The 26840-nt window shown below is 32.8% G+C and overlaps 1 protein-coding gene across 4 annotated transcripts in view; it reads left to right on the top strand.

Moving 5' to 3' along the window:
- Positions 1–2495: 2495 nt before the first annotated feature.
- The window catches only part of LOC139528755 (transmembrane protein 120A-A-like), a 28829-nt gene continuing 4484 nt past the window's right edge, over positions 2496–26840 (top strand). Inside the window, exons 1-10 of one of the 4 annotated variants that reach the window (XM_071324941.1) lie at positions 2496–2658; positions 9349–9467; positions 10226–10342; positions 11253–11312; positions 11807–11902; positions 14430–14519; positions 15239–15304; positions 19517–19578; positions 22659–22751; positions 24069–24154. In XM_071324941.1, coding sequence (XP_071181042.1) covers positions 2548–2658; positions 9349–9467; positions 10226–10342; positions 11253–11312; positions 11807–11902; positions 14430–14519; positions 15239–15304; positions 19517–19578; positions 22659–22751; positions 24069–24139 — 885 coding nt within the window. In that variant the 5' untranslated portion in view covers positions 2496–2547 and the 3' untranslated portion in view covers positions 24140–24154. Of the gene's footprint in view, positions 2659–9348; positions 9468–10225; positions 10343–11252; positions 11313–11806; positions 11903–14429; positions 14520–15238; positions 15305–19395; positions 19458–19516; positions 19579–22658; positions 22752–24068; positions 24155–24252; positions 24318–26840 lie in introns of those variants that run through there. The other 3 variants (XM_071324940.1, XM_071324939.1, XM_071324938.1) reach the window with 3 other exon arrangements.

Raw genomic sequence — 26840 nt, 5'->3', positions numbered from 1 at the left:
GGGGAAAGAAACGAAAGATATGAGTTAGAAATGATTCTTACAACAACAAATACGGGTAGTAATTTCCGGATGTAAAAGGTATGGATTTTTTTCTGGACAAACTATTTTTTTCGCGACAAGTCAAAAACATTTTTTTTTCTTTCAATTTTAGCATTACATATAGTGGCAGTTGAGGGGGAAACAAACAATTTTTTTTTCTTAGAATCAAAAACAAATTATTTTTTTCTCCAAAAACTGGAAACAAACTTTTTTTCCAAAAAAATCCATAGCCCCCCCCCCCCCCCCCCCCGAAAATCAAATTGTTGCTGCCTAACAGCACACCAAAAGAACAGAACAAACTATGAAAACAAGTTGGAAATGACTCGACTCACAGATCAACAAAAGAACAATTCATGGCAAGTCCAATTGATTTATTGTAAAGATGAAAAAGCATGGCCGCTTATATGCCATGTCATTGTAGCACCATACTTGTGCCTAATAAATTATCTTGTCTTATCTTGTCGAACTATAATTATTCTTATATCAGCGTGATGTAAAACACGAGTGCGATTGGATTTATTTTTTCTTGGTCTGTTTGATTACAAGTGTACTAGAACACATCCGCGAAATCGCGGGGGAAGATGATAGTTAATAGTAATATATATACATCAGTGAACGCCATGAATAGTAAAGAGCCCCTCCCCCCAGTAAACCATCAGAATTAATAATAAATTATAACAAATACAATTTATTTATAGTAAATGTATGTAAGTGAACAGAATATATCCGTAGATAGTAAACTATTGGAATTGATTAGTAAATAGCAAATATTATTTATTTTCGGTTTCCTCCCAAAATAATCCAAACTGAAACACTTTAAGCAGGGATGATAAATGCTAGAACTCAAAATGATAGCAGAATGTAATCTGACTTAAAGTTTTGTCCAATGACGGGAAAATACCCGGACGCATTTTCTTCGTTTTTCTCCCAAAATAACCCAAACTGAATGATCATAAGAATGGATGACAAATGCGACTATACATGTTACCTACAGGACACAGAGGCATGATGATTAATTTATTGTGGAAGGAGGAAAAGCGACACACAAAATGAGGTCTTCTCGTTTAATAGTATAGAAGAAGATAGATAAATAATCCATCTCTAGCGCTAAGGGGTTAAATTGAAGGTAAAATGAATAATGATTCAATGAGGTTGAATTATTCTCTCGCAAGTGAATAATTCATCATCGATGTGTGTTAGCTTATTTTGACAAAATTAAACCATGCATACTGAGCGCCCGGGTGAAGAAAGAGCGCCCGGGTGAAGAAAAAGCGCCCGGGGAGAAGAAAAAGCGCCCGGGGAGAAGAAAAAGCGCCCGGGGAATATATATATATATTGTATTGGCATAAGACAACTTTGTGTCGATGAAACAAGTTATGCACATTTTTTTTTTAATCTTGGACAAGTATTTTGCATATTTAGATTATAGACATTTGTAATAAAGCACCAAAACAAGTATGAATGTTTCAATTTTAACAATAATATATGATCGATACTATTTCAAAAAACATATAATAATGGATTTATACAGTCTATGCTGAAGATTTATAAAAAAAAAAATAACATTGAATCACCGATAAGCATTACAAATCGCATGCCGCGATGTTAACAGTTTTGGTTAAAAAAAAATAATAAATCAGCAAATAAAGCAGTACTACACATGCAGTTGCGAATATTAGACCTCGGGCACTGCTTTTTTTCTTCAAATAACAAATATACGTTTTGATCGAGATCAATATCGTTCTTGATTCTTCTATATGCTCTTGTTTATTTTTACTAACTTACTCAGTTGTATACAATTTTGAAATCTAAAATGTAAAAGTGCAGCAACACACTTTAGATGTAGCATCATACATATCCCCAGTTATATTAAGGACAAAACATGCAATGATTAATTTATTTTTTTATTCAGGAAAACATTTATTGAGTATAAAATATTATTATTTTATCCTCCCGGGCGCTTTTTTGTATTCCCCGGGCGCTTTTTCTTTTCCCGGGCGCTCTCGTGCGTTCCCGGTCGCCTTTTGAAGGACCGATTTAAAAGAAGTCCGAGTCCGATGTCTGAATAGGCAGAGACATATATACATGTATATATGTCTCTGGAATAGGTAACAAAACTGAGAAATTTCAATTATACATAAATTAACAAGGGATTACTGGCAGTAACAGACATGCCAGCTCCTGAGTGAGTCCTCAATTAAACTGATTGAAAGAGTATGTCTTCGTCATGCAGGGCCTTTCGATAATTTCCAAGTCTTGTCACTGACAGTGTGTAAATACATTTTCCAATCCTTTTGCCATGTTACCTTTATCTTATTTAATTAAAATTTATGATATTAACAAGGTAATTAAATAATTATAATTATTTAATGTTAAAGCGAACGCATATTTTTTTTTTAATGCGGTGACCCTGCAAATAGGGTGGACATTAAATAGAAGAGGAATAAGAAGATGACCTTTTGAAATAAAACCGGAAGTAATTTGTTCAAAGGAACTTTGCATGCAGAGATGGATGATCAGTCAGACCAAGAAAAGAGTGGAGAAAAATGCGAAAACACTATTGTTAGATCCATGATGGAGGACTGGGAAGATCTAGAAAAAGATTATATGCAACTAGAGGTAATATGGCAATGGTTAAAAATAACATGCGTCATAACTTTACAACAAAATGTACTATTCGAATTCTGATGAAATCATAACTTTTATGGCCTCATTTATCAGTCTGTTCTGTGCAAGATGACAGCTATTTTTTCTATTTGCAATTAAAGGATGCTTTACAAAAATGGATAATAATGTACTTTATTTGAGGTCAATATTGCATTTATTTAAAACTCTGTTACATGTACCTTGTCATAGTGTGAACAGCTGATAAGCTTGAATGACACTGCCAGTGAGTTCAAGGTAAAACATTTCATTATCATGTTTTTTTGGCCTTGAGATTTGTTAATTTAACTTCTGAATACACACTATGCATACATGCAACTGTATGGGATAAATAAATTGAGTAATAAGTTTATTTGGGATAAGTGACATAATTAGGCTAGTCTTCCAAATTTGCATTGATCATTGAATCTTTATCATCCACTTACTACCGCTCTACATGTATGTCACAAGTGGTGTTAATAATCCATAATTCAGGTAGCTGTTAAATATCCATATCAAATCAACTGCTAATAAAAGGGCTCATGCTAGCAGGTGACTGGGCATAGGTCTAAGTCACTATCCAATTGGTATATTTGCCGAAGCCCTACCCTCAAAAGTGATGTCTTGTTGCATTGGTGTTCACAATTGTTAGTCACACGCAGCCACACTTTCGTCAATAGGCAGTTTTTCCGTTATACAAAGTTGTTAATACAGCAATTTTTTCCATGTTTTGCATTAATGAATAGCATCATATTCCTTTTCATATCACTTTTCAAACATTGTTTATTTTAGCAAATTTGTCTTTGTCCTACAACTTATTGAAAATAAATAACTCGGCAGGTCTTTTGAGGAGCAGATTTTCAAAGGGGGGTTCTAACAATGTGCATGAAATGTCCCAATTAAATGAATTGAATTTACCCTGGAATGACAAATTTCAGAGCTGTGCTATTGGCCAACTTCTGGCATTTTTCTGTACAATTCTGATCACTTGGTCGGCTTGTTTGATGTGTCTTAGACATCGTTTATTAACCTAAGGCCGAGAAAAAAAAGATCGATGTTTCCGGTAACCCGACCGACCCTGTTTTTTAGCCCCGACCCTAACTTTTTTTATTGGATCTTCAAAAAAAAAAAAAAAATTGTATCAACCGACCCCGTTTTTGACACAGGCTTCTAATAGATGACATAATATTTTTTCTCTCTTGCTTCTACTTGCATAGAAAGCCAGTAAAACATTTTATTAATGTCAAAAGGTATTCCAAATAGGTTAAAATCCAAGAAATTTGCACAGCTGGTGCTTCAAAAACATTGCAAATGGCACACTTCCGGTTTTTGAAACTAATTACGGATCCGGACTTGGAAAAACCATGATAATTTTCCGGATTTCATTTACGATGTCAAAAAAAAAAAAAAAAGAATTCCGACCTACCGACCCTATTTTTCAAAATGATGTTATCGGAAACACATATCTTTTTTTTTTAGGCCTAATGAAGATAAAAATCAGATGGGCCAGTTCAATAAAGAACAAAATGGAACCATTTGCTACTACATGTATCTATAGTACTCATGATAGTAGTGTACTTTGTAACTCAATTAGTTGTAATCTCATAAATCTGAAGTCTTTTTCCAAACCTTGATTAAAATAATCTTTTATAACACTGGATGAGTCAGGTTGATAAAGTCATAGTTATATACAAACAACCAAAGTTTTGAACCTTTCCATTCCATACACATCAACATGATCAAGTATTGGGTTTTTCTTTGTTCAAGGCCATGTAGACAGAACAAGTAATTGTTTAAATCCTTGTCTTTGTCCTGTTATAATATCTTATCTCTTTATATTCATATGAAGTAGTTTAGTGCACTTGTTGAATTTTATTGCATTCCATAATTTTATTATTTATCATGTACATGTATATGAAAAAAACACTCCCAATGGTAGCAAGGTAAATCACATCAAACAATCATAGGAATGAAGCTTGGTGTGAATTAGAAAATAAGTTAAAATTATAGTTTTAAAATTCATAATTTTTCTTGAGTTGCACTTTGCTTTTAAAACATTTTCTTCTTCTGCCAAATGTATTAGTTCCACCATGTTATGTACCATAATTATATTTTTGATAGAAATAAGAGTTATTTTAATAGAAAATAAATCAATAATATTCTATGACTGTTATTAAAGACAAGAGTGCACATGGTGAAATGTCTCGCCTTCTTTACTTATCATTGATATTATGTTGATAGTCATAAATATATTTAGCTTTATTTCAACTGTCACATAAACTCAACATTAACCAAGATAAAATGTTATCACAGACACTGACAGAGATATGTCTCGCCTTTTTGTAATTTTGATTAAGCAAATGTTGAAATCAAAATAGCAATACTTTAACATCTTACACAAGTTATGAAAATATTCAAAGTCAATGAACCATAACTGAGTTATATGGCTAAAAAATCTCCATGTAAATGAGATTTGCCTATACTTATACAACTGCAAACCAAATACCATCATGACCATTGACTTATTATAAGTCAATCCCAAATCTAAATAGAACCATTAACTAGTAAACAATTGAAAAGTTTGAAAGTCAATAAGAGGGGGTGGGGCTATGTAATCTCCATGGAAACGATACTTGCATATGCCAATAAATTTGCATACCAAATGTAATTTAATTAAAATTAGCAGCTCATCTTAAACTGATCTAATCACGAACTTATACATGTAAACTAAGATAAGTTTCCAAGTCGTTATACTGTGAATGAAGTTCGAGGCCAAATATATATATTCTCCATGGAAATGAGATTTGCCAATGCTTATACAACTGAATACCAATTAACATTGATCTACCACTAATGGTTCCCCTTGAATTGACCTAATCACAAACTAATACATGATAACTCAGAAAAAATTTCAAAGTCAATAGACCATGACTAAGGGGGCGGAGCCAAATTATCTCCATGGAAATGAGATGTGCCCATCCTTACACAACTACATACCGAATATCATTGACCTACCACTAATGGTTCCCCTTGAATTGACCTAATCACAAACTAATACATGTAAAATAAGCAAAAGTTTCAAAGTCAATAGACCATGACTAATGCTGCTGAGCTAAATTATCTTCTTGGAAATAGATATGCCAATGCATATGCTTACCAGTGTTCTCCCTAGGATTTTTTGATAGCGCTGTGCACGTGGTAAGCCTGTAATTTTCGACAAATCTCAGTAACTTTGTCGCAGCGCGTGGTTTGTTTGTAATTGATTTGTTATTTGTTTTTCTTATATTATGCTATTGAGGTTTTCTCTTTTAACCTTACCACGTTTGACAGGAATTGACATTTTTTAGCAATTTTTTTACCTTAACGTTTTATAATATTCAAATGGCTTCATCCAGAGACATATAAGAAAACATGTCTCTGCTTTATCCAAGCTGGACACGGAGAAAGTGAACTATTAATGTCTGTGTTATTTTGGTCTTTTGTGGATAGTTGTCTCATAGGCAATCATACCACATCTTCTTTTTTTATATTCTCAAGTCTTATCAGCTTGTGGTTTGTTTTTCTAATGATATCTTCCCAATTGTTTTCTAATGGTAAAATTTATTACTGCAGAATTGCTGACTAAACAGTTATTAGTTCGAATAGGTGATGATTATAACTTCAAAGACTTGCTCATTTTCGGGGTTCCGTCCAGCAAATTGTAAAAAAACCCTGTGTTTGATCGTTTTTAAATTCATCGTTTGTTCAAAGTTCGAAAAAACAAGTTTGTGAGTGTCGTCGGTCAATTCATTTCATCTCATTTCATTCATATATGCCTCTATATATTATTTTAATTTAAAAATAGATGTCAATTAGGAAATCTTTGTTTATTTTGATCTTCCACAGTCGCCATTTTGTAAAATTTATTAGACTGGTCCCGAGGAGTTCCTTAGTACAACGGAAATAATTCATTCAGAAATAGTATACCAATTGATCACGTGATCTAAAGTGAAAAATAAGTGGGAAATTTGAAAAAGTTACGAAAAATAATAGCGACGCGCTTGCATTGGATAGCTCTGCAGTCAGTGCAATAGAACAGCGGGAAATAGTAATAGGGCTGCGCTAAAACGGCCTGGGGAGAACACTGCTTACACAACTGCATACCAAATATCATTGACCTACCACTTATGGTTCCCCGTAAACTGACCTCATCACAATGGAATACATGTAAAATAAGCAAAAGTTTCGAAGTCAATAGGCCATGACTGAGGGGGCAGGGCCAAATAATCTCCGTGGAAATGAGATGTGCCAATGCTTATACAACTGCATACCAAATATGATTGACCTACCACTTGTGGTTCACCATAAACTAGACCTAATCACAAACTAATTCAATGTTGACGCCGATGCCAGAAACAGCATCCCTATGTCTCGCTTTTTAACTCCGTCAAGGCAAAACAAAAACTAAACATTGATCCATAAACCATGAAAATAAGGTCAAGGTCAGATGAACCATACCAGGCAGACATGTACAGCGAACAATTCTTCCATACAACAAATACAGTAGATCTATTGCTTATAAATTAAGAAAAACAGACCAAAAAACAAATACTTAACAATTAACAATGAATCATGAAAATGAGGTCAAGGTCAAATAAAACCTGCGCACATTGATCATAAAATATTTCCATACACCAAATATAGTTGACCTATTGCATATTGTATTAGAAAAATAGACCAAAACTCAAAAAGTTAACTTTGACCACTGAACCATGAAAATGAGGTCAAGGTCAGATGACACCTGTCAGCTAGACATGTACACCTTACAATCATTCCATACACCAAATATAGTAGACCTATTGCATATAGTATGAGAAAAACAGACCAAAACACAAAAACTTAACTATAACCACTGGACCATGAAAATGAGGTCAAGGTCAGATGACACCTGCCAATTGGACATACTCCTTACAGTCCTTCCATACACCGAATATACTAGACCTATTGCATATAGTATCTGAGATATGGACTTGACCACCAAAACTTAACCTTGTTCACTGATTCATGAAATTAAGTCGAGGTCAAGTGAAAACTGTCTGACAGACACGAGGACCTTGCAAGGTACGCACATATCAAATATAGTTATCCTATTACTTATAATAAGAGAAAATTCAACATTTAACAGGGCTCACACTACTTCAGAATTATAGGGAGAAGTGACTTCTCTTTTTGAAACTGATAGGGAGAAGTGGTGAGATTTGAAAGAGAAGTGCTCATTTGCGCGGTGCGATACAATGTTTGGATTTTACAATAGTATAAAGGGCCATATATAAATAATGTTCTTTTTATATTGTTCAATTCATATCTGAGTAAAAAAATTACAATTAAAGTAACATTTGAAATTAAAAGTTGTTTAAGCTTGTGAGAAACTACCAACTAAATATCTAGCACTAAAAAAAAAAATATTTTAAAAAAATGTAAAGAAATTATAATATATATATATCAATTACAATTTAATTAAAAATTATCTTGTGTATGACATTCAGTGTTTCTCATAAAAAAATATAAAAGTTATTAAGCTGGGCCATAATATATTGATACTAGTATAATAGTCTCAGAGTTAAGCAACTTTAATCAATAGTTTGAAACAATCCATAAAAAATATAGGGAATTATATACACCAATCAATTAGATGTAACCAAAAGTCTCTTAATGCGTGTGGAATGCGTAATTTTTCCCTTTGGGATCAATATTCTTCTGTCAGCTGTTCCATCAGTGCGTCCGTAGTAATTATTGTTAAAGTACGGATTTCGGTCATAGCTGGTCCGGTTCAGATTTGGAGTTTAGAAATCGGTCAATGGCGGACGAATGCAAGAAAATTTACAAAAATAAACGATGTTTGATAAGTTATTTGGAAAGGAACATGACGTTTTTAATGCAATAAATGGATTAAAAATTTACTGGAGGCAACTTTTATCACGTTTAAATGAAGTAACAAACTTATTTTGCCGCTGAAATTGAGGTTGATGTACGTTTTCGAGTAACAAGCACCGGAACTTGCAGAAATGCACGAAGTGATAAAAAGTTGTATTTTTATCAAATAACCTGCTACACACTGCGAAGAACATGCTTCAACCTCTTTTCAAAAGATAATGAATGGTTTATGTCTGAATTTCTTTAATTATCAATAAAAAAATTGATGTTTCATCAACTTGGTAAAAATTGAAAATGTCCGATGACGGAAGCGACTGAAAGCGACTATCTTCAAGAACAGGGCGACTTGTTTTCGCTTTTGGGGGTCGGGGAAAGCGAAGTGACGGTCGGGAAGGCGACTTCTTCGCCCAAGTCGCCTGGTAGCGTGAGCCCTGAGTTAAGTGAAAACTGTCTGACAGGCATTAGGACCTTGCAAGGCTCGACAAAAACTAATCCTTTCAAAAATCTGTTATGCATTAAATTAGCTACAGGTATAATTGAATGTACATTTAGTTACTAAACTGTTTGTTCATTCATTTTCATTGTGGGTAAATTAAATTCAATATATTTGGTTGAGTTTACATTCATAAGGAATTTAAGGAAGCCTGCGCGTATTTCCAAATAGCGATATTAAGTTGTATACATAATTGAAAAGAAAATGCAAAACTGTTTAATGGCTATTTTCCTTAAAAATATATATGAATATAATTTTAGGTAGATCATGATTCATACAAGAAAACTTTGGAAGAACTTGGACTACTGCAGAAAAAATGTCTGAATGGGGTGGCACACCAAAGATACAGAATGAAAAAAATACATGAATCTCTTAAAAGGTAAAATTGTTTTAATGGCATGTACATGTACATGTATGTAAAAGAATTTCTTAGTGTATCATGAAAATAACGAACAATCAGACAGTAAACACATAAATGTATGATACTTAGGAGATAACTGTATTGTATTTTAAGCTCCGACAGCATTGATTGGTGATTTGATGGTTGCAATAATAGTTTACTGACGACACTATAGTGGAGCAAGCAAACAGGTATTTGCAACCATCAAATCACAATTTGATGCTATTAGAGCTTAAAATACAACACATGTTGATGAAACCGACAGAAAACAACGTCAAATAATACTATTAAAATATGTCAAATGTCGTCTGCACTTGCGCACACATTTTCATAGCATCAATTCAACATTATCCAATCAAAATGTACGTTACAAACAATGTTGCATTAGAATAATCATTACACATGTACAAATCAACTTAGGCAAAATAAGTATACATGTGATGTATGTGAATAGGGTTTCAGAACAATCTATTTTTTGAATGACAACCCTGACATTTTATTGGTGATTGTTTTTAATCTTTTCATCAGGACATCAGTTATTGTAAACTCTTAAACTTATTTCATCAACATATATATGATAGAGTTGCTTGTATTTTAGGAAATTTTCCTTTGATCTTTCTGACTGATAATTTCCTTTCTCAGCTGAGTCGAGTGATATGTAAAATCCTGGGTAAAATAACATTGTACATATATACCAGAGTGTTTAATAAAGTACTAATTCTTTGTTATTGTTCTAGGGCTAATAAGTCAGACGATCCACAAGTGAGAGCAACAGGGAAAGAGCTCAACCAGAAGGTGCTAGGTCGTAAAAACTCTCTCAGAGATATGGAAGATATTCTACCTCACAAAAATGGGTAAGATATTATATAAATGACTACGTGTTACTACTTTACAAACTAAGATAGAATAACCAAACACACAAAATGAAAACAACAGGATTTGTACAAGTTTCCTGACTTTACTTTATTGCATTTAAAATGATTGAATACTATTTTAAGATTATGATTCATGTCACTTTTGTGTGGTTTAACTTTTAGATTCTGGACTAAATAACTTTATCAACATGTCTGACAGTTGTATTTTGAAATGATTCATTTAAGGTGGTACCTATCTCTTTGACTAAAATTAATTTGGCTCATTTAATTTTCATAAATTTCAACAAAAATATTTACTTTGACCCTTTGAAAAAAATATAAAAATGTCAAAAAGCTTGAACCAATCACTTTCTCAGAAAAAATATTTTGGATTCGTATCAGTTTGGCAAACACTAATTTTGATTATTTAGAAGCTTAATATTTGATGGAACGCCATGACTGCCTTATGTTAATGATCAGCATTATATGCAGTGTTCACAACATTATATGCACAGTGCTCCATACAAATGTTGTGAACACTGCATATAATGCTGATCATTAACATAAGGCAGTCATGGCGTTCCGTAATATTTCCTTAACAATAGAATGTGATTAAAACATTTAGCTGATTTAACAGAGTTATCTCCCTGTAGTGTTAGGTACCACCTAAGTATTTCTCTTTATCCATATCTTTTGAGGTAAGTTCAGAAAATCATTGTGTCATAGCTTTCTGAAACTATCACTTTTGACCCAGTTACGTTGTTTCAGTATTTACATGATAAAAAAATATTAGACTATTTATTTTACATCTAGTCAAAACAGTATGAATCATTTTGGCTGTTTGCCAACAATCGTCAAAACACATGGTACTGTTACTTAGTACTCACAGATTTTGAACTATATTTTTCAGACTTTACCTGAGTATTATTCTTGGACAAGTGAGTGTGTCACTCCTAAACAAAGCAGACAAGTAAGTATTATAGTAATATAAACAAGTCTATGATTGCGCTGTATAAAAACTGCAATTTTTATACATGTGCATGTAAAACAAATATCTTGGTTCTAAATACAAAACAACATGAAAGACAAAAGACCAAAAAAGTAAAAAAGTATATTTTAACAAAACGCATTTGTCATAGGAATATATATACATGTAGAGTCAACGGAAAGCTCTGTATTGTTTTCAAATGAGAGTCAATGAAAAAAATATTGGCTTAGGTATTTTTAGCTGAAATTACTTTTTGTTTTCATTTGATAAGCTAGAACTTGACAAAATAATTATAAGTTACAATGTACTTAGATGTAATGTCATAGCTGAGAAGTAGTTTTCAACCGAGTAGCATGGAAAAATAAAATACTTAATAATGTAGGTATTACCAATACTTATATTTAATACATGTAATACCATAAGAAATTCTTTAAGTTAACTCTCTGATTATACATTACAGAATTTTTTTATTTCAGATACACCTACAAGCATGATTATGAGAAGTTTAAAGTGACTGTCAGTTATATAACACTGGCTCTTTCTACTTTACTATTCTTCAACCCAGGCTACAGGTATTTATATGGGTTAACTTGGATATAGTTATTTGAAGATGTACATGCAGACCCAAGTAAATGTATAGGACTTAAAAAAAAAAACACTAGTAACTTTGTGTCAACAATTTTCCTGGATATATTCCTGGATTCTAATACATAAATGCTTATAAAAAAACCATTGAAAAAACTGCCTATAACAAATGCATTACTTGCTTAAAGAGCTATTTATCTTAACCCTGATCCTCCATTGGTGGATCCAGGGGGGGGGGGGGGGGGGGTCGGGATTGGAACACCCCCTTTTTTCTTGGCCGATCCATGCATTTGAATGGGAACATGTAGTTGGAACCCTCCCCCCCCCCTTTGTCCTGGGTTGGGAACCCCCCTTTTTAAAATGGCTGGATCCGCCACTGTCCTCCACAATAATAATTACTTACTAACTCAAATTATTACACTACATAAGCTTCACATGAATTGATTATCAATGTGTTTGTTCTGTTAAAAAGTCTGCAAGTACTGGAAGTGGAAGATTCTAGATCTATAAGCAATTGGGTTTAGATGAAAGTCTGCTCACAACACTAAGATACTACTTTTTAGCTCACCTGGCCCAAAGGGCCAAGTGAGCTATTCCCATCACTTTGCGTCCGTCGTCCGGCGTCGTCGTCCGTCGTCGTTAACTTTTACAAAAATCTTCTCCTCTGAAACTACTGGACCAAATCAAACCAAACTTGGCCACAATCATCATTGGGGTATCTAGTTTAAAAAATGTGTGGCGTGACCCGGTCAACCAACCAAGATGGCCGCCACGGCTAAAAATAGAACATAGGGGTAAAATGCAGTTTTTGGCTTATAACTCAAAAACCAAAGCATTTAGAGCAAATCTGACATGGGGTAAAAATGTTTATCAGGTCAAGATCTATCTGCCCTGAAATTTTCAGATGAATCGGTCAATCGGTTGTTGGGTTGCTGCCCCTGAATTGGTAATTTTGAGGAAATTTTGCTGTTTTTGGTTATTATCTTGAATATTATTATAGATAGAGATAAACTGTAAACAGCAATAATGTTCAGCAAAGTAAGATCTACAAATAAGTCAACATGACCAAAATGGTCAGTTGACCCGTTTAGGAGTTATTGCCCTTTATAGTCAATTTTTAACCATTTTTCGTAAATTAAAGTAATCTTTTACAAAAAGCTTCTCCTCTGAAACTACTGGGCCAAATTATTTCAAACTTGGCCACAATCATCTTTGGGGTATCTAGTTTAAAAAATGTGTGGCGTGACCTGGTCAACCAACCAAGATGGCCGCCACCGCTAAAAATAGAACATAGGGGTAAAATGCAGTTTTTGGCTTATAACTCAAAAACCAAAGCATTTTGAGGAAATCTGACATGGGGATATAAATGTTTATCAGGTCAAGATCTATCTGCCCTGAAATTTTCAGATGAATCGGTCAATCGGTTGTTGGGTTGCTGCCCCTGAATTGGTAATTTTGAGGAAATTTTGCTGTTTTTTGTTATTATCTTGAATATTATTATAGATAGAGATAAATTGTAAACAGCAATAATGTTCAGCAAAGTAAGATCTACAAATAAGTCAGCATGACCAAAATGGTCAGTTGACCCCTTTAGGAGTTATTGCCCTTTATAGTCAATTCAATCTTTAACCATTTTTCATAAATCTAAGTAATCTTTTACAAAATCTCCACTGAAACTACTAGGCCACAATCATCTTTGGAGTATCTAGTTTGAAAAATGTGTCCGATGACCTGGCCATTCAACCAAGATGGCCGCCACGGCTAAAAATAGAACATAGGGGTAAAATGCAGTTTCTGGCTTATAACTATGAAACCAAAGCATCTAGAGCAAATCTGACAAGAAGTTAAATTGTTAATCAAGTCAATATCTATCTGCCCTGAATTTTTCAGATGAATTGGACAACTGGTTGTTGGGTTGCTGCCCTCCAATTGGTAATTTTTAAAGAAATTTTGCCGTTTTTGGTTATCTTGAATACTATTATAGATAGCGATAAACTGTAAACAGCAATAATGTTCAGCAAAGTAAGATCTACAAATAAGTCAACATGACCTAAATGGTCAATTGACCCCTTAAGGAGTTATTGCCCTTTATAGTCAATTTTTAACAATTTTCATTAATTTGGTAAATTTATGTAAATTTTTACCAAATATAGTTCTCTGTTACTAATGGGCAAAGTTCATTATAGATATAATTGTAAGAAGCAAAATCGTTCAGTAAAGTAAGAACTTCAAACACATCACCATCACCAAAATACAATTTTGTCATGAATCCATTTGTGTCCTTTGTTTAATATGCACATAGACCAAGGTGAGCGACACAGGCTCTTTAGAGCCTCTAGTTTCTGTATTATGAGGACATTCTTATTCAGATATATCAGGAGTGATAACAATTCAACTACTGTAAGGTTTCTCTCTAGGAACCCTCTCTTATCAGAAGGACTGGCTTATCAATTTGATAAAGTGTGTCACAAGTATCATCTATATGATTCTACGTTTAATTCATCATTTTTGCAGATGGATGGATGCAGTGTTACATTTCCTTCTGGTGTGGTATTATTGTACATTGACTATTCGAGAAAACATACTGAGAATTAATGGGTCCAGGTAAAACTCAAATATTTAAATATTTTTAAACCATATTTTATCTTTTAATACATGTATTTTTTTTTTATTTTTTTTTGATTTAAGGATAAAAAGAAGAAACATCAATCAATAAAATTAATAGAAGTTATAAATGTCATCAAAAGAGGAGGAATAATCTGAGTTTTTTAGCATCTTTAAAGTTCAGATTGTGAAAAGGAAAATCACAAAAATACTGAACGCAGAGGAAAATCAATTGGGAAAGTCCATAATTACATAGCAAAATCAAATAACAAAACTCATCAAAAACGAATGGACAAGAACTGTCATATTCCTGACTTGGTACAGGCATTGTAAGTGACGGCATAGAACGTTTCAACAGATATTTTAAAATCTAATTTTCTGAGAGATTTAAGACTCTGATAGCAGCTGTCTTAGTTCAAATATGCATGAACACTAGCAAGACAACAGTCAATACAATTTCCCAATAAAGTTAGGTAATGCAACAAATATATAAGTAAATCAGTATCAGAGAATCAGACTTTGATTATTGTTTCAAGAATATAACAAAAAAATTGCTAAAAAATAAGGCACAATTAACGATTAAATATTAGCATTTTGAGTTTGTTACCAGAGGTTACAATTCCTAATATTGAGAGGAATATTTATTTTCAGTATAGTGCATGCTACATCATTTTCGTTTCCAAATATAATATTGGTTGTATATATGATGTCTATTACAGAATAAAAGGTTGGTGGATAACTCATCACTTTATATCAACGGTGTGTGCTGGTATAACATTGATTTGGTAGGTTTTATGTTTTTTAAAAGATGTCAAAATTAGCCTTTTTAGCTCACCTGGCCCAAAGGGCCAAGTGAGCTTTTCTCATCACTTGGCGTCCGGCGTCCGTCGTCGTCGTCCGTCGTCGTCGTCGTCCTGCGTTAACTTTTACAAAAATCTTCTCCTCTGAAACTACTGGGCCAAATTTAACCAAACTTGGCCACAATCATCATTGGGGTATCAAGTTTAAAAAATGTGTCCGGTGACCTGGCCAACCAACCAAGATGGCCGCCATGGCTAAAAATAGAACATAGGGGTAAAATGCAGTTTTTGGCTTATAACTCAAAAACAAAAGCATTTAGAGCAAATCTGACATGGGGTAATATTGTTCAACAGGTCAAGATCTATCTGCCCTGAAATTTTCAGTTGAATCAGACATTTCGTTGTTGGGTTGCTGCCCCTGAAATGGTAATTTTAAGGAAATTTTGCTGTTTTTGGTTATTATCTTGAATATTATTATACCCCACGCAACGAAGTTGCGGAGGGTATAATGTTTTTGACCCGTCCGTCCGTCAGTCCGTCCGTCCGTCAGTCCGTCCGTCCGTCCGTCCGTCAGTCCGTCAGTCCTGTTTCTTGTCATCGCAACTCCTCTCAAACCACACAACAGAATTTCACGAAACCTTTTCAGATAATAAGGACATACTATGTAGTTGTGCATATCGCCGGGAAATTGCGATTCAATTTTTTTTCTAGGAGTTACGCCCCTTTGAACTTATTTACTTTAATGTACTACTGCAACAGTTTGTCATCGCAACTCCTCTCAAACCACACAATCGAATTTCACGAAACCTTTTCAGATAATAAGGACATACTATGTAGTTGTGCATATCGACGGGAAATTGCGATTCAATTTTTTTTCTAGGAGTTACGCCCCTTTGAACTTATTTACTTTAATGTACTACTGCAACAGTTTGTCATCGCAACTCCTCTCAAACCACACAACAGAATTTCACAAAACCTTTTCAGATAATAAGGACATACTATGTAGTTGTGCATATTGACGGGAAATTGCGATTCAATATTTTTTCTAGGAGTTACGCCCCTTTGAACTTATTTACTTCAATGTACTACTGCAACAGTTTGTCATCACAACTCCTCTCAAACCACACAACAGAATTTCACGAAACCTTTTCAGATAATAAGGACATACTATGTAGTTGTGCATATCGACGGGAAATTGCCATTCAATTTTTTTTCTAGGAGTTACGCCCCTTTGAACTTATTTACTTTAATGTACTACTGCAACAGTTTGTCATCGCAACTCCTCTCAAACCACACAACAGAATTTCACGAAACTTTGTAGATAATAAGGACATACTATGTAGATGTGCATATCAACAGGAAATTACGGTTCAATTTTTTTTCTAGGAGTTAAGCCCCTTTGAACTTATTTACTTTAATGTACTACTGCAACAGTTTGTCATCTCAACTCCTCTGAAACCACACAACAGAATTTCATGAAATTTTGTAGATAATAAGTACATACTATGTATATTGACAGGAAATTATTATTCAATATTTTTTCTCATACAATTTTTTTTTCTTATACTTATTTAATTTCTCCAATGACAATGTGGGGACGTGGGGTATGTGAGCGTGCTCACTAAGGTTCTTTAATTATAGATAGAGATAAACTGTAAACAGCAATAATGTTCAGCAAAGTAAGATCTACAAATAAGTCAACATGATCAAAATGGTCAGTTGACCACTTTAGGAGTTATTGCCCTTTATAGTCAATTTTTAACCATTTTTCGTAAATCTTAGTCATCTTTTAGAAAAATCTTCTCCTCTGAAACTACTGGGCCAAATTAAACCAAACATGGCCACAATCATCATTGGGGTATCTAGTTTTAAAAATGTGTCTGGTGACCCGGTCAACCAACCAAAATGGCCGCCATGGCTAAAAATAGAACATGGGGGTAAAATGCAGTTTTTGGCTTATAACTCAAAAACCAAAGCATTTAGAGCAAATCTGACATGAAATAAAATTGTTCATCCGGTCAAAATCTATCTGCCCTGAAATTTTCAGATGAATCGGACAACCTGTTGTTGGGTTGCTGCCCCTGAATTGGTAATTTTAAGGAAATTTTACTGTTTTTGGTTATTATCTTGAATATTATTATAGATAGAGATAAACTGTAAACAGCAATAATGTTCAGCAAAGTAAGATTTACAAAAAAGTCAACATGACCAAAATGGTCAGTTGACCAATTTAGGAGTTATTGCTCTTTAGAGATAATTGTAAGCAGCAAGAATGTTCAGTAAAGTAATATCTACAAACACATCACCATCACCAAACCACAATTTTGTCTTGAATCCATCTGTGTCCTTTGTTTAGTATTCACATAGACCAAGGTGAGCGACACAGGCTCTTTAGAGCCTCTAGTTTGAATATTTATATTACTTGGCATACTTGGTATTTCAAATACAATTACTGTGGGTATCCAATCACCTTTGTGGTAGTGAATAACCTATTGCCTGACCAGTTTAAAAAATTGTCAATACAATTTGTCCATTTAAATTGTACAATAGGTATTGTGAGAGCTATTATCAACAGGTGGTCATTTAACTACCTGTAGATTTACCTGGTTTGTTTTTAACAGAGCTAATTTAAATGAATGATAGCTAGCTTGCTTTCCTCATGTCCAATGTCCTGAATGGACTATTCTATTTAGGTATGGGACATTTTACATTTGATACACTATTTGTTCTTTCTAACAAAGACAATTATTGTAAATTTTTTTTTTTTGCTAACAATCACAAATAAATCATTGCTGGTAAATCCCACTTTCATAATGAAGAATAAAGCACTGAAATTTCTATTCACTAAGCCATTTGTACTTTTTTTGATATATTGAAAATAAATTTTTCACAGTAATTCCAATTGAAGAAGATCCTGAATATTAAATGAAACTTAGCATCACTACTATTCCATTTCAGGAATCGTAATATAACATGAAAATATATCCCATTATAAAACACCAAGCCACACATAATTCATCTTGTAGAATTATTCACAATTAGATGGGCTATCCAAAAAAATCCATTTCACAAACACTTTAATTCCATATCAGGAATCAGAAACTTAAAATATATCCCACATTAAAACACCATGAAGCAAACATATATTTCCTTTCTTTTATAAACTAAATTCACTGATTGAATTTCCATCTTCACTGTAAAGAGACACAAAAAGAAATGGCTTAAAATGTCCCATCTCTAAATAGAATAGTCTATTCAGGACATTGGTCATGATACATGAGGAAAGCAAGCTATCTATCAGTCATTTAAATTTTACCTTTTAGTGATTTTTTTTACTGGGTAGTTAAATGACCACCTGTTTATGAGCTCTCACAATACCTATCATACAATTTAAATGGACAAATTGTGTTGACAATTTTTTATACTGGTCAGGCAATAGGTATTTAAATACCACAAAGGTGATTGGGTAATGACAGTAACTTGGAATAATCTTAATTGTTATCATGTTCCAGTTTGCAGTAATTGTTCCAAGTCAACCTCATAGGATAACTACTTCAGACCAATTACCAACCTCACTTTTCAGACAAAAAAATTATCAAAACATTAACAAAACTCTCTCCATGGTGTAAGTGAATAAAAATAGGACGTAAATAACTACAGACAAGAGTTAATTGATATTTAACATGAAGATCTCCGACTTGTGTGACAATAGGCAGGGGAGCTGTTGTCTCAAAGTAGCTTCTTTCAGGGTGTTTATCGGTGAAAGGAATAATGAAGAAATTGGTAATGAAAAAACTTTTGATAGTACAATTTACAATAGAACAACATTGAGTAACATTTATTTGTACAATTTATTTTTTTTTAAAATGGAAAGATTCAGAAGGTGACAATTCATATTTTTCTTTATTTGTATATCAACATTGGTTCAGAAGGATCTTCTTTCTTTTGCTCAACGTCAGTCAAAAGTGAGTTCCCTCTCGAAAAATATTTTTAGTTGGAATGATAGGACATTTTTTGAGTGGGAACTGACTTTTGTCCTATGAATGTATATTCTAACTTTTATATGATAATTTCAGGCCAGATGGAGTTTCGTACCAGTCCTTCAGATTCCAGTATCTTTTCTTTAGTTTTTACCTAAGTAGGTATATTGTTACTCATTAGTTGGTATATTTTTACACAATATTTTATACATTTCAGGCAAGATGGATATTCCTACCAATCATATAGATTTCAAAATCTTAGTTTTAGTTTGTACCTAAGTATGTATATGTTTAAAATCATTTACCTATAACCAGACCTTGTTAACTTTTATGTAAGCACTCTTATCTGTTGCAGCCAAGCACCTGTTTCTGTTATATGCAGAACCTGTTTATAACCATTTCATTTCTAGTTCTACCAATATATTTCCTCCTTGGCTAACACCTGTATATACCTTTTTTGTAACCGTTTTCTTTGTATTTCTACCCAGTTACTTCCTTCCTATCCGTTGCTAGTTTACTTTGCCATGTAACAATCTTCTGACTGATATGATAATCAAGATTTATAACATAATGAAAAGTGTAGGCATCAAAAAGGAGCAACAAAGGTATCAATAGTATTGGATGATAATATTGTTTGTTATCAATATGACACATGCTGGTTTCCTGTTTGTTTACTGCTTCTTTTTCAGAAGATAGATGTGTTGCATAACCTATCTGATCTGATACACAGATGTCAAATGGTCTGACATTCATGGGTGTTGTCCTTGACCTCATTTTGATTGTCAAATGAGTTTTTAATATCTATATTTTGTTGTTTCATTAATAAAGGTAATTTGTCTCATAGTTAAATAATGTAATTAAAAAGAATACTTTGACATGAGGAATTCATTTTTAGAAGAGAGATATGTAAACAATTAAGTTATTGATTTTTAGCTCACCTGGCCCGAAGGGCCAAGTGAGCTTTTCCCATCACTTTGCGTCCGGCGTCGTCGTCGTCGTCCGTCGTCTGTCGTCCGTCGTCGTTAACTTTTACAAAAATCTTCTCCTCTGAAACTACTGGGCCAAATTGAACCAAACTTGGCCACAATCATCATTGGGGTATATAGTTTAAAAAATGTGTGGCGTGACCCGGTCAACCAACCAAGATGGCCGCCACGGCTAAAAATAGAACATAGGGGTAAAATGCAGTTTTTGGCTTATAACTCAAAAACCAAAGCATTTATAGGAAATCTGACATGGGGTAAATATGTTTATCAGGTCAAGATCTATCTGCCCTGAAATTTCCAGATGAATCGGTCAACCCGTTGTTGGGTTCCTGCCCCTGAATTGGTCATTTTGAGGAAATTTTGCTGTTTTTGGTTATTATCTTGAATATTATTATAGATAGAGATAAACTGTAAACAGCAATAATGTTCGGCAAAGATAGATTTACAAATAAGTCAACATTACCGAAATGGTCAGTTGACCCCTTTAGGAGTTATTGCCCTTTATAGTCAATTTTTAACCATTTTTCATAAATATAAGTAATCTTTTACAAAAATCTTCTCCTCTGAAACTACTGGGCCAAATTAATCCAAACTTGGCCACAATCATCTTTGGGGTATCTAGTTTAAAAAATGTGTGGCGTGACCCGGTCAACCAACCAAGATGGCCGCCACGGCAAAAAATAGAACATAGGGGTAAAATGCAGTTTTTGGCTTATAACTCAAAAACCAAAGCATTTAGAGGAAATCTGATGTGGGGTAAAAATGTTATCAGGTCAAGATCTATCTGCCCTGAAATTTTCAGATGAATCGGTCAACCTGTTGTTGGGTTGCTGCCCCTGAATTGGTAATTTTGAGGAAATTTTGCCGTTTTTGGTTATTATCTTGAATATTATTATAGATAGAGATAAACTGTAAACAGCAATAATGTTCAGCAAAGTTAGATTTACAAATAAGTCAACATGACCGAAATGGTCAGTTGACCCTTTTAGGAGTTATTGCCCTTTATAGTCAATTTTTAACCATTTTTCGTAAATCTTAGTTATCTTTTACAAAAATCTTCTCCTCTGAAACTACTAGGCCAAATTAATTCAAACTTAACCACAATTATCTTTGAGGTACCTTGTTTGAAAAATGTGTCCGATGACCTGGCCATCCAACCAAGATGGCCACCACGGCTAAAAATAGAACAGGGGTAAAATGTAGTTTTTTGCTTATAACTCTGAAACCAAATCATTTAGAGGAAATCTGACAAGGAGTTAAATTGTTAATCAAGTCAATATATATCTGCCCTGAAATATTCAAATGAATTGGACAACCGGTTGTTGGGTTGCTGCCCTCCAATTGGTAATTTTTAAAGAAATTTTGCTGTTTTTGGTTATTATCTTGAATACTATTATAGATAGCGATAAACTGTAAGCAGCGATAATGTTCATCAAAGTAAGATCTACAAATAAGTCCGCATGACCTAAATGGTCAATTGACCCCTTAAGGAGTTATTGCCCTTTATAGTCAATTTTTAACAATTTTCATTAATTTGGTAAATTTATGTAAATTTTTACCAAATATTTTTCTCTGTTACTAATGGGCAAAGTTCATTATAGATATAATTGTAAGAAGCAAGAATGTTCAGTAAAGTAAGAACTTCAAACACATCACCATCACCAAAATACAATTTTGTCATGAATCCATTTGTGACTCCTTTGTTTAATATGCACATAGACCAAGGTGAGCGACACAGGCTCTTTAGAGCCTCTAGTTTGTAATTTTTCTTGTCTTGAGTAGTTTCCTTCTCTTCCAATTCGTTTAAAAATTAAATTTGAAGTAAAGTTTTGTTCTGTAATTACAATTTTTTTTAGTATTTATTATTAAATATTCCTCCAAAAAATTGATCTTTGTAGGTCGTTGTATGTAATTTTATAATTGTATGAAATTCTTGTTTTATTGTTTTGAATTCTCATTTCTTAAATAATGCTCATGAAAAAAGTTAGTTATAAAAAATCCTTAAATTGATTCAATGGATTACTTCCCCTTGAGCTGCTTATTTCCTTGACTTGTTGATTATCTTATTTTTATGTACCATCTCTTCTAGTTTTATTATGTGTTCCTCAAATGAATTACTTCCCTTTGAGCTGCTTATTTCCTTGACTTGTTGATATCTTATTTTTATGTACCATCTCTTCTAGGTTTATTGTGTGTTCCTCAAATGGATTACTTCCTTTTGAGCTGCTTATTTCCTTGACTTGTTGATCATCTTATTTTTATGTACCATCTCTTCTAGGTTTATTATGTGTTCCTCAAATGGATTACTTCCCTTTGAGCTGCTTATTTCCTTGACTTGTTGATCATCTTATTTTTATGTACCATCTCTTCTAGGTTTATTATATGTGTTCCAGTTTTTCTACCAGAAGGGATCTTTATACAGACTGAGAGCATTAGGACAGGGTCATGATATGGATGTTACTGTTGGTTTGTATTTAGATTATATGTCTGCATTTCTTTCCCATCTGTGTACATTTTGTGATGCCAAATTATATAAAGTATCTTTATTGATTTTGGGGGATTTTGGAAGCCCATTTAAATTTTTGAATTTTTGGAATTCAGAAGTTTTCCACATTCAAACAATTCCTTGTTATTAAATATTATAGTATTGAACGCCTTTTTAAAGGAATTTATTGGTGTATAAACTCGACCAATTCACTCACAAACAAATAAAAGTCCTAAGGACTATTATGATATGTTTGTGAGTTGGTTCAGTTTTACACTAATAAATTCATTTAAGGATGTTCGTTTGTCATGTTTTTGGGATTTTTGTCAGAATTTCAGAATCCTCTGGTTTTATCCATTTGAAAGCCTTAAAAAAATTGCCCACTAACCCCTATTTTTATTATTATAAATCTTTGCATTTATAATTATAAGCCATCTGTTAAAGTCTTATAAAATCCTTATTATTTTTTAGTTCTTTTTGAGAACTTAAATTTGTCAATGATAAAGCTATGAAAAATCAAGAGGGAACAATTTCCAGCCAAATTCTTAATGGCTAATATCTCAAAAACAAGCATACGGACCTATAACTTTTTTTCACTCTTTTAATTTCTTTATTAATCCTGTATAAATATATACCAGTGTTTATATGAAAAGCTTGTTATTTTGAAACTGAGTAGCGAACTTACTTAAAAAGGCGTTTAATCCTTATAATTCTTTAAAATTGAAGATATATTGAAGGAATATATTTTTCCACACTCATTACCTCTATCACACATTAATTGTATATTTATGTCATTGAATAGACCTGGCGCATGAATATATTTGTTGGTTAACGCAGAAATATGTACACAATAAAATTTGATATCTGATAAAAAGTAAACTGCAAAAACTCTTATAATCATTCAAACGAATGTTATTGTGTAATGTTTAATTAAACGAATAACATGCAATGCAAATAAATTTTGTTGAGATCGATGTTGTTATCGCCGCAATCTTGTTTACATTGGTTAAGAAAAGGAGTTTGGTCAACGTCGTTTATCGAAAAATAACCAACGTCAAGATCAACTACCAGAAGTTCTCTCGACCAATCATATCAACATTTTTCCTAATATGCAAATCATATAAGAATTATTACCTCATATCAAAACCATATTATGTTGTTGGGGACAAAATAAATTGACTTTTTCATTTTCATTAAAGTTATATAACATAAAGCATTCAAGCATTGTTCCTGCATTATTTCTTATTTAGTGTATCAATTATTTGAAAATTTAATGTAACCTTCTATTTGTTTTTTAGAGGGATTTATGTCCTGGATGTTTAAAGCTTTTTATTTGTTTTTTAGAGGGATTTATGTCCTGGATGTTTAAAGCTTTTTATTTGTTTTTTAGAGGGATTTATGTCCTGGATGTTTAAAGCTTTTTATTTGTTTTTTAGAGGGATTTATGTCCTGGATGTTTAAAGCTTTTTATTTGTTTTTTAGAGGGATTTATGTCCTGGATGTTTAAAGGATTAGTTTTCCTGTTGCCATTCCTGTTTGCAGGTTATGTAAGTATGAAATATTTACTGCTTATAGACATGTTATTTTTAACTGAATGTGTGCTTAAATAAGGGTCTAAAAACAATAATCTTAATTTTAGTGCCCACCACCCTGTAAGATATGTGTAAAGAAGTTGTGTTTTCATTGCATTAGGCAAAAAAATATATGTCTGTTTAAGGTTACATCATCAAAATAAATAGCATAGGTAAGTCACTATTTCCATTTCATTAATTTTTCCATTTTATTTTTTGCGCCATGATTTAGAGTTGTGCAGTCCGTCTTGCTGTGGTTCTAAGTTGTCCATGGGCCGTTTTACCCGTATTTTTAATGATAGGATTATTCCCCTTGGTTATTTGTTGGAAGAAAATGGCGGCGAATTTTTTATTTCATTACACGAGTTGCAAGTTTCCTTTAAACAGCTGTCATATTCGCGATTGTGAACATTGGGATGAATCAGGCAATTGATTAAATTTATTGGAAACCCTTACTTTACTTTTGACACAAGTTTTATTAATTTTTCACTTTACGACGGAAATAAAATGGCGCTCAAATTAGGGTCGGTCAAGGTAACCGTAACTATAATTTTTTTTGGCCTTAAATAGAAAAAATATTGAATTACAAATTAGAAATGATGCAAACTAAAATTAGAGACTGAAACAATTTTTAGTGGAAGAAGACGTCAAGTCTTCTGAAGACTTAAGGGGCTGACCATTGGCATTGAGTCTCCGTATGCCGCATTCATTTCGTGTATTACAATTTCAAAACAACTTAGATTCCTGACACCGATTTTTACACATGATTAGGCATCTGAATCATTTAATTTGTAAATTATGATTGTAAAACAATCACTATCGTAAATATGACCCTTTTATTTATGTAAATTATTAGATTTCATCTCATCCACATGAAAGCTATTTGTTTACTTGTAACAGGATGTTTTAACTGTATTACGCATGCGTGAATTTGGTATCAGGACAACTCGCCCTGTTTACAAGTTCGCCCTTGAAGTTACGAATTTGCAATCCTGCAGACAAGAAGATTTTGTTTTTATATAAATAAAAAGGATATATAAAGTGTTGTCTTTATTCATGGTTTTCCTTTGTCATGTGAATTAGATACCCTTCGTAACATACATGTGAACCTCCCGTTTAGGAGAAAAAACTCCCGTGTATGAAATTTTTCAGACGCCATATTTGATCATTTCTTACTACTGTACGGGTGTAATTGACACCTGTGTTAAATTTTACCTGAACATCAAAGAAGATGTATAATTATATGGCTTCACTTGACAGCTTGGGTGTCAAACATACTGGTAATCAACGATGTTTACCTCCGGCTAACTGCCGTTGTGTTATCAAAACGATGTGTATTGGGAATATTGAAATACTTTTTTGTTACTTCCCTTTGTTTTATCCTGTTTTCAGTTATTTTGCTTTTAAAAATGTAAATTGTAAAAAGACTATAAATGATTAATATTTTAATCAAATAATCATAAAAGGATGTTGATTAAATGAATTTAAATGATTTTGGACAAATAAAAAAATTAAAATTTATAAATTATTTTAGCAATCTAGACCTCCTTTCAAGGATTAAATTGAAGTTTATATCATAATTTTGTTTACAACAGAATGTTATTTTAATTATTTTACGATGTTGCAAATATACATGTGGAGCTTATTTCTTTCTTATTTGTCTATACATTTACAAATGATAAGGAGATGAAGACATGAACAAAAATATATACAGATAAGATATATAAATATAATGATTCATTTGCTAGCAGTGAACAATCATTTGTCAAAAACAAAACAAAACAAGAAACAGATTCTTCTTATTATTTTATTTTATTCAAATAGAGAGGCAATAATGGAACTATAAACATTACAATTTGATGGAAATTTGAAGAAAAAACACAATTTCTACATCATTTGGTTACATTTATGACAAAATTTATGTCGATAAAAAAACATGATGTTTTGACCATTCAGTACTTAACCCTTTCCTCCATAATGACGCTTTTTGACGCCACCCCCTTTACTCCATAATGACGCCTTTTGACGCCTGTGTAGTACCTCAGTTGAAACACTTTGACTACAAAGTGTCTGCAGTAGACTCAATAAAATTTGTATCCAATATGAAAAGGAATATCATAGGAATATTCTACTTAAATTTATTTAATGAAATATTTGTTTTTTGCAATGCATTTTAATACTTTAAAGCCTATTTTCAGCATTTTATTGAAAAATTCTATTTTGTGTTCATTTTTTACAGTGGGTTGTGATGATCTTCCAGTTAGGTTACCCTCATTTGGAGTGTTGTTCCCAACCTGTTAAAGGTCCATCTTTGTGCATAATTCAAAATTGGAAATTTCAACAAGCATCTAATATTCTTAATCTGGAAAATAAACCCTGGTCTGCTAGCTTCATGTATATTTTTTCTACCGATTTAATATATAACTAGAATCATGCAAACAGACTTAAGGAAAAGGCATGTAAGTTCATCATACAAATATGACACTTTTTCTAGACAAT

Source organism: Mytilus edulis, chromosome 6 (genome assembly GCF_963676685.1).
Source record: "Mytilus edulis chromosome 6, xbMytEdul2.2, whole genome shotgun sequence".
NCBI lineage: Eukaryota > Metazoa > Mollusca > Bivalvia > Mytilida > Mytilidae > Mytilus > Mytilus edulis.
Note: the sequence above shows the minus strand (reverse complement) of the source record. Positions and strands in the feature narration are given on the sequence as shown.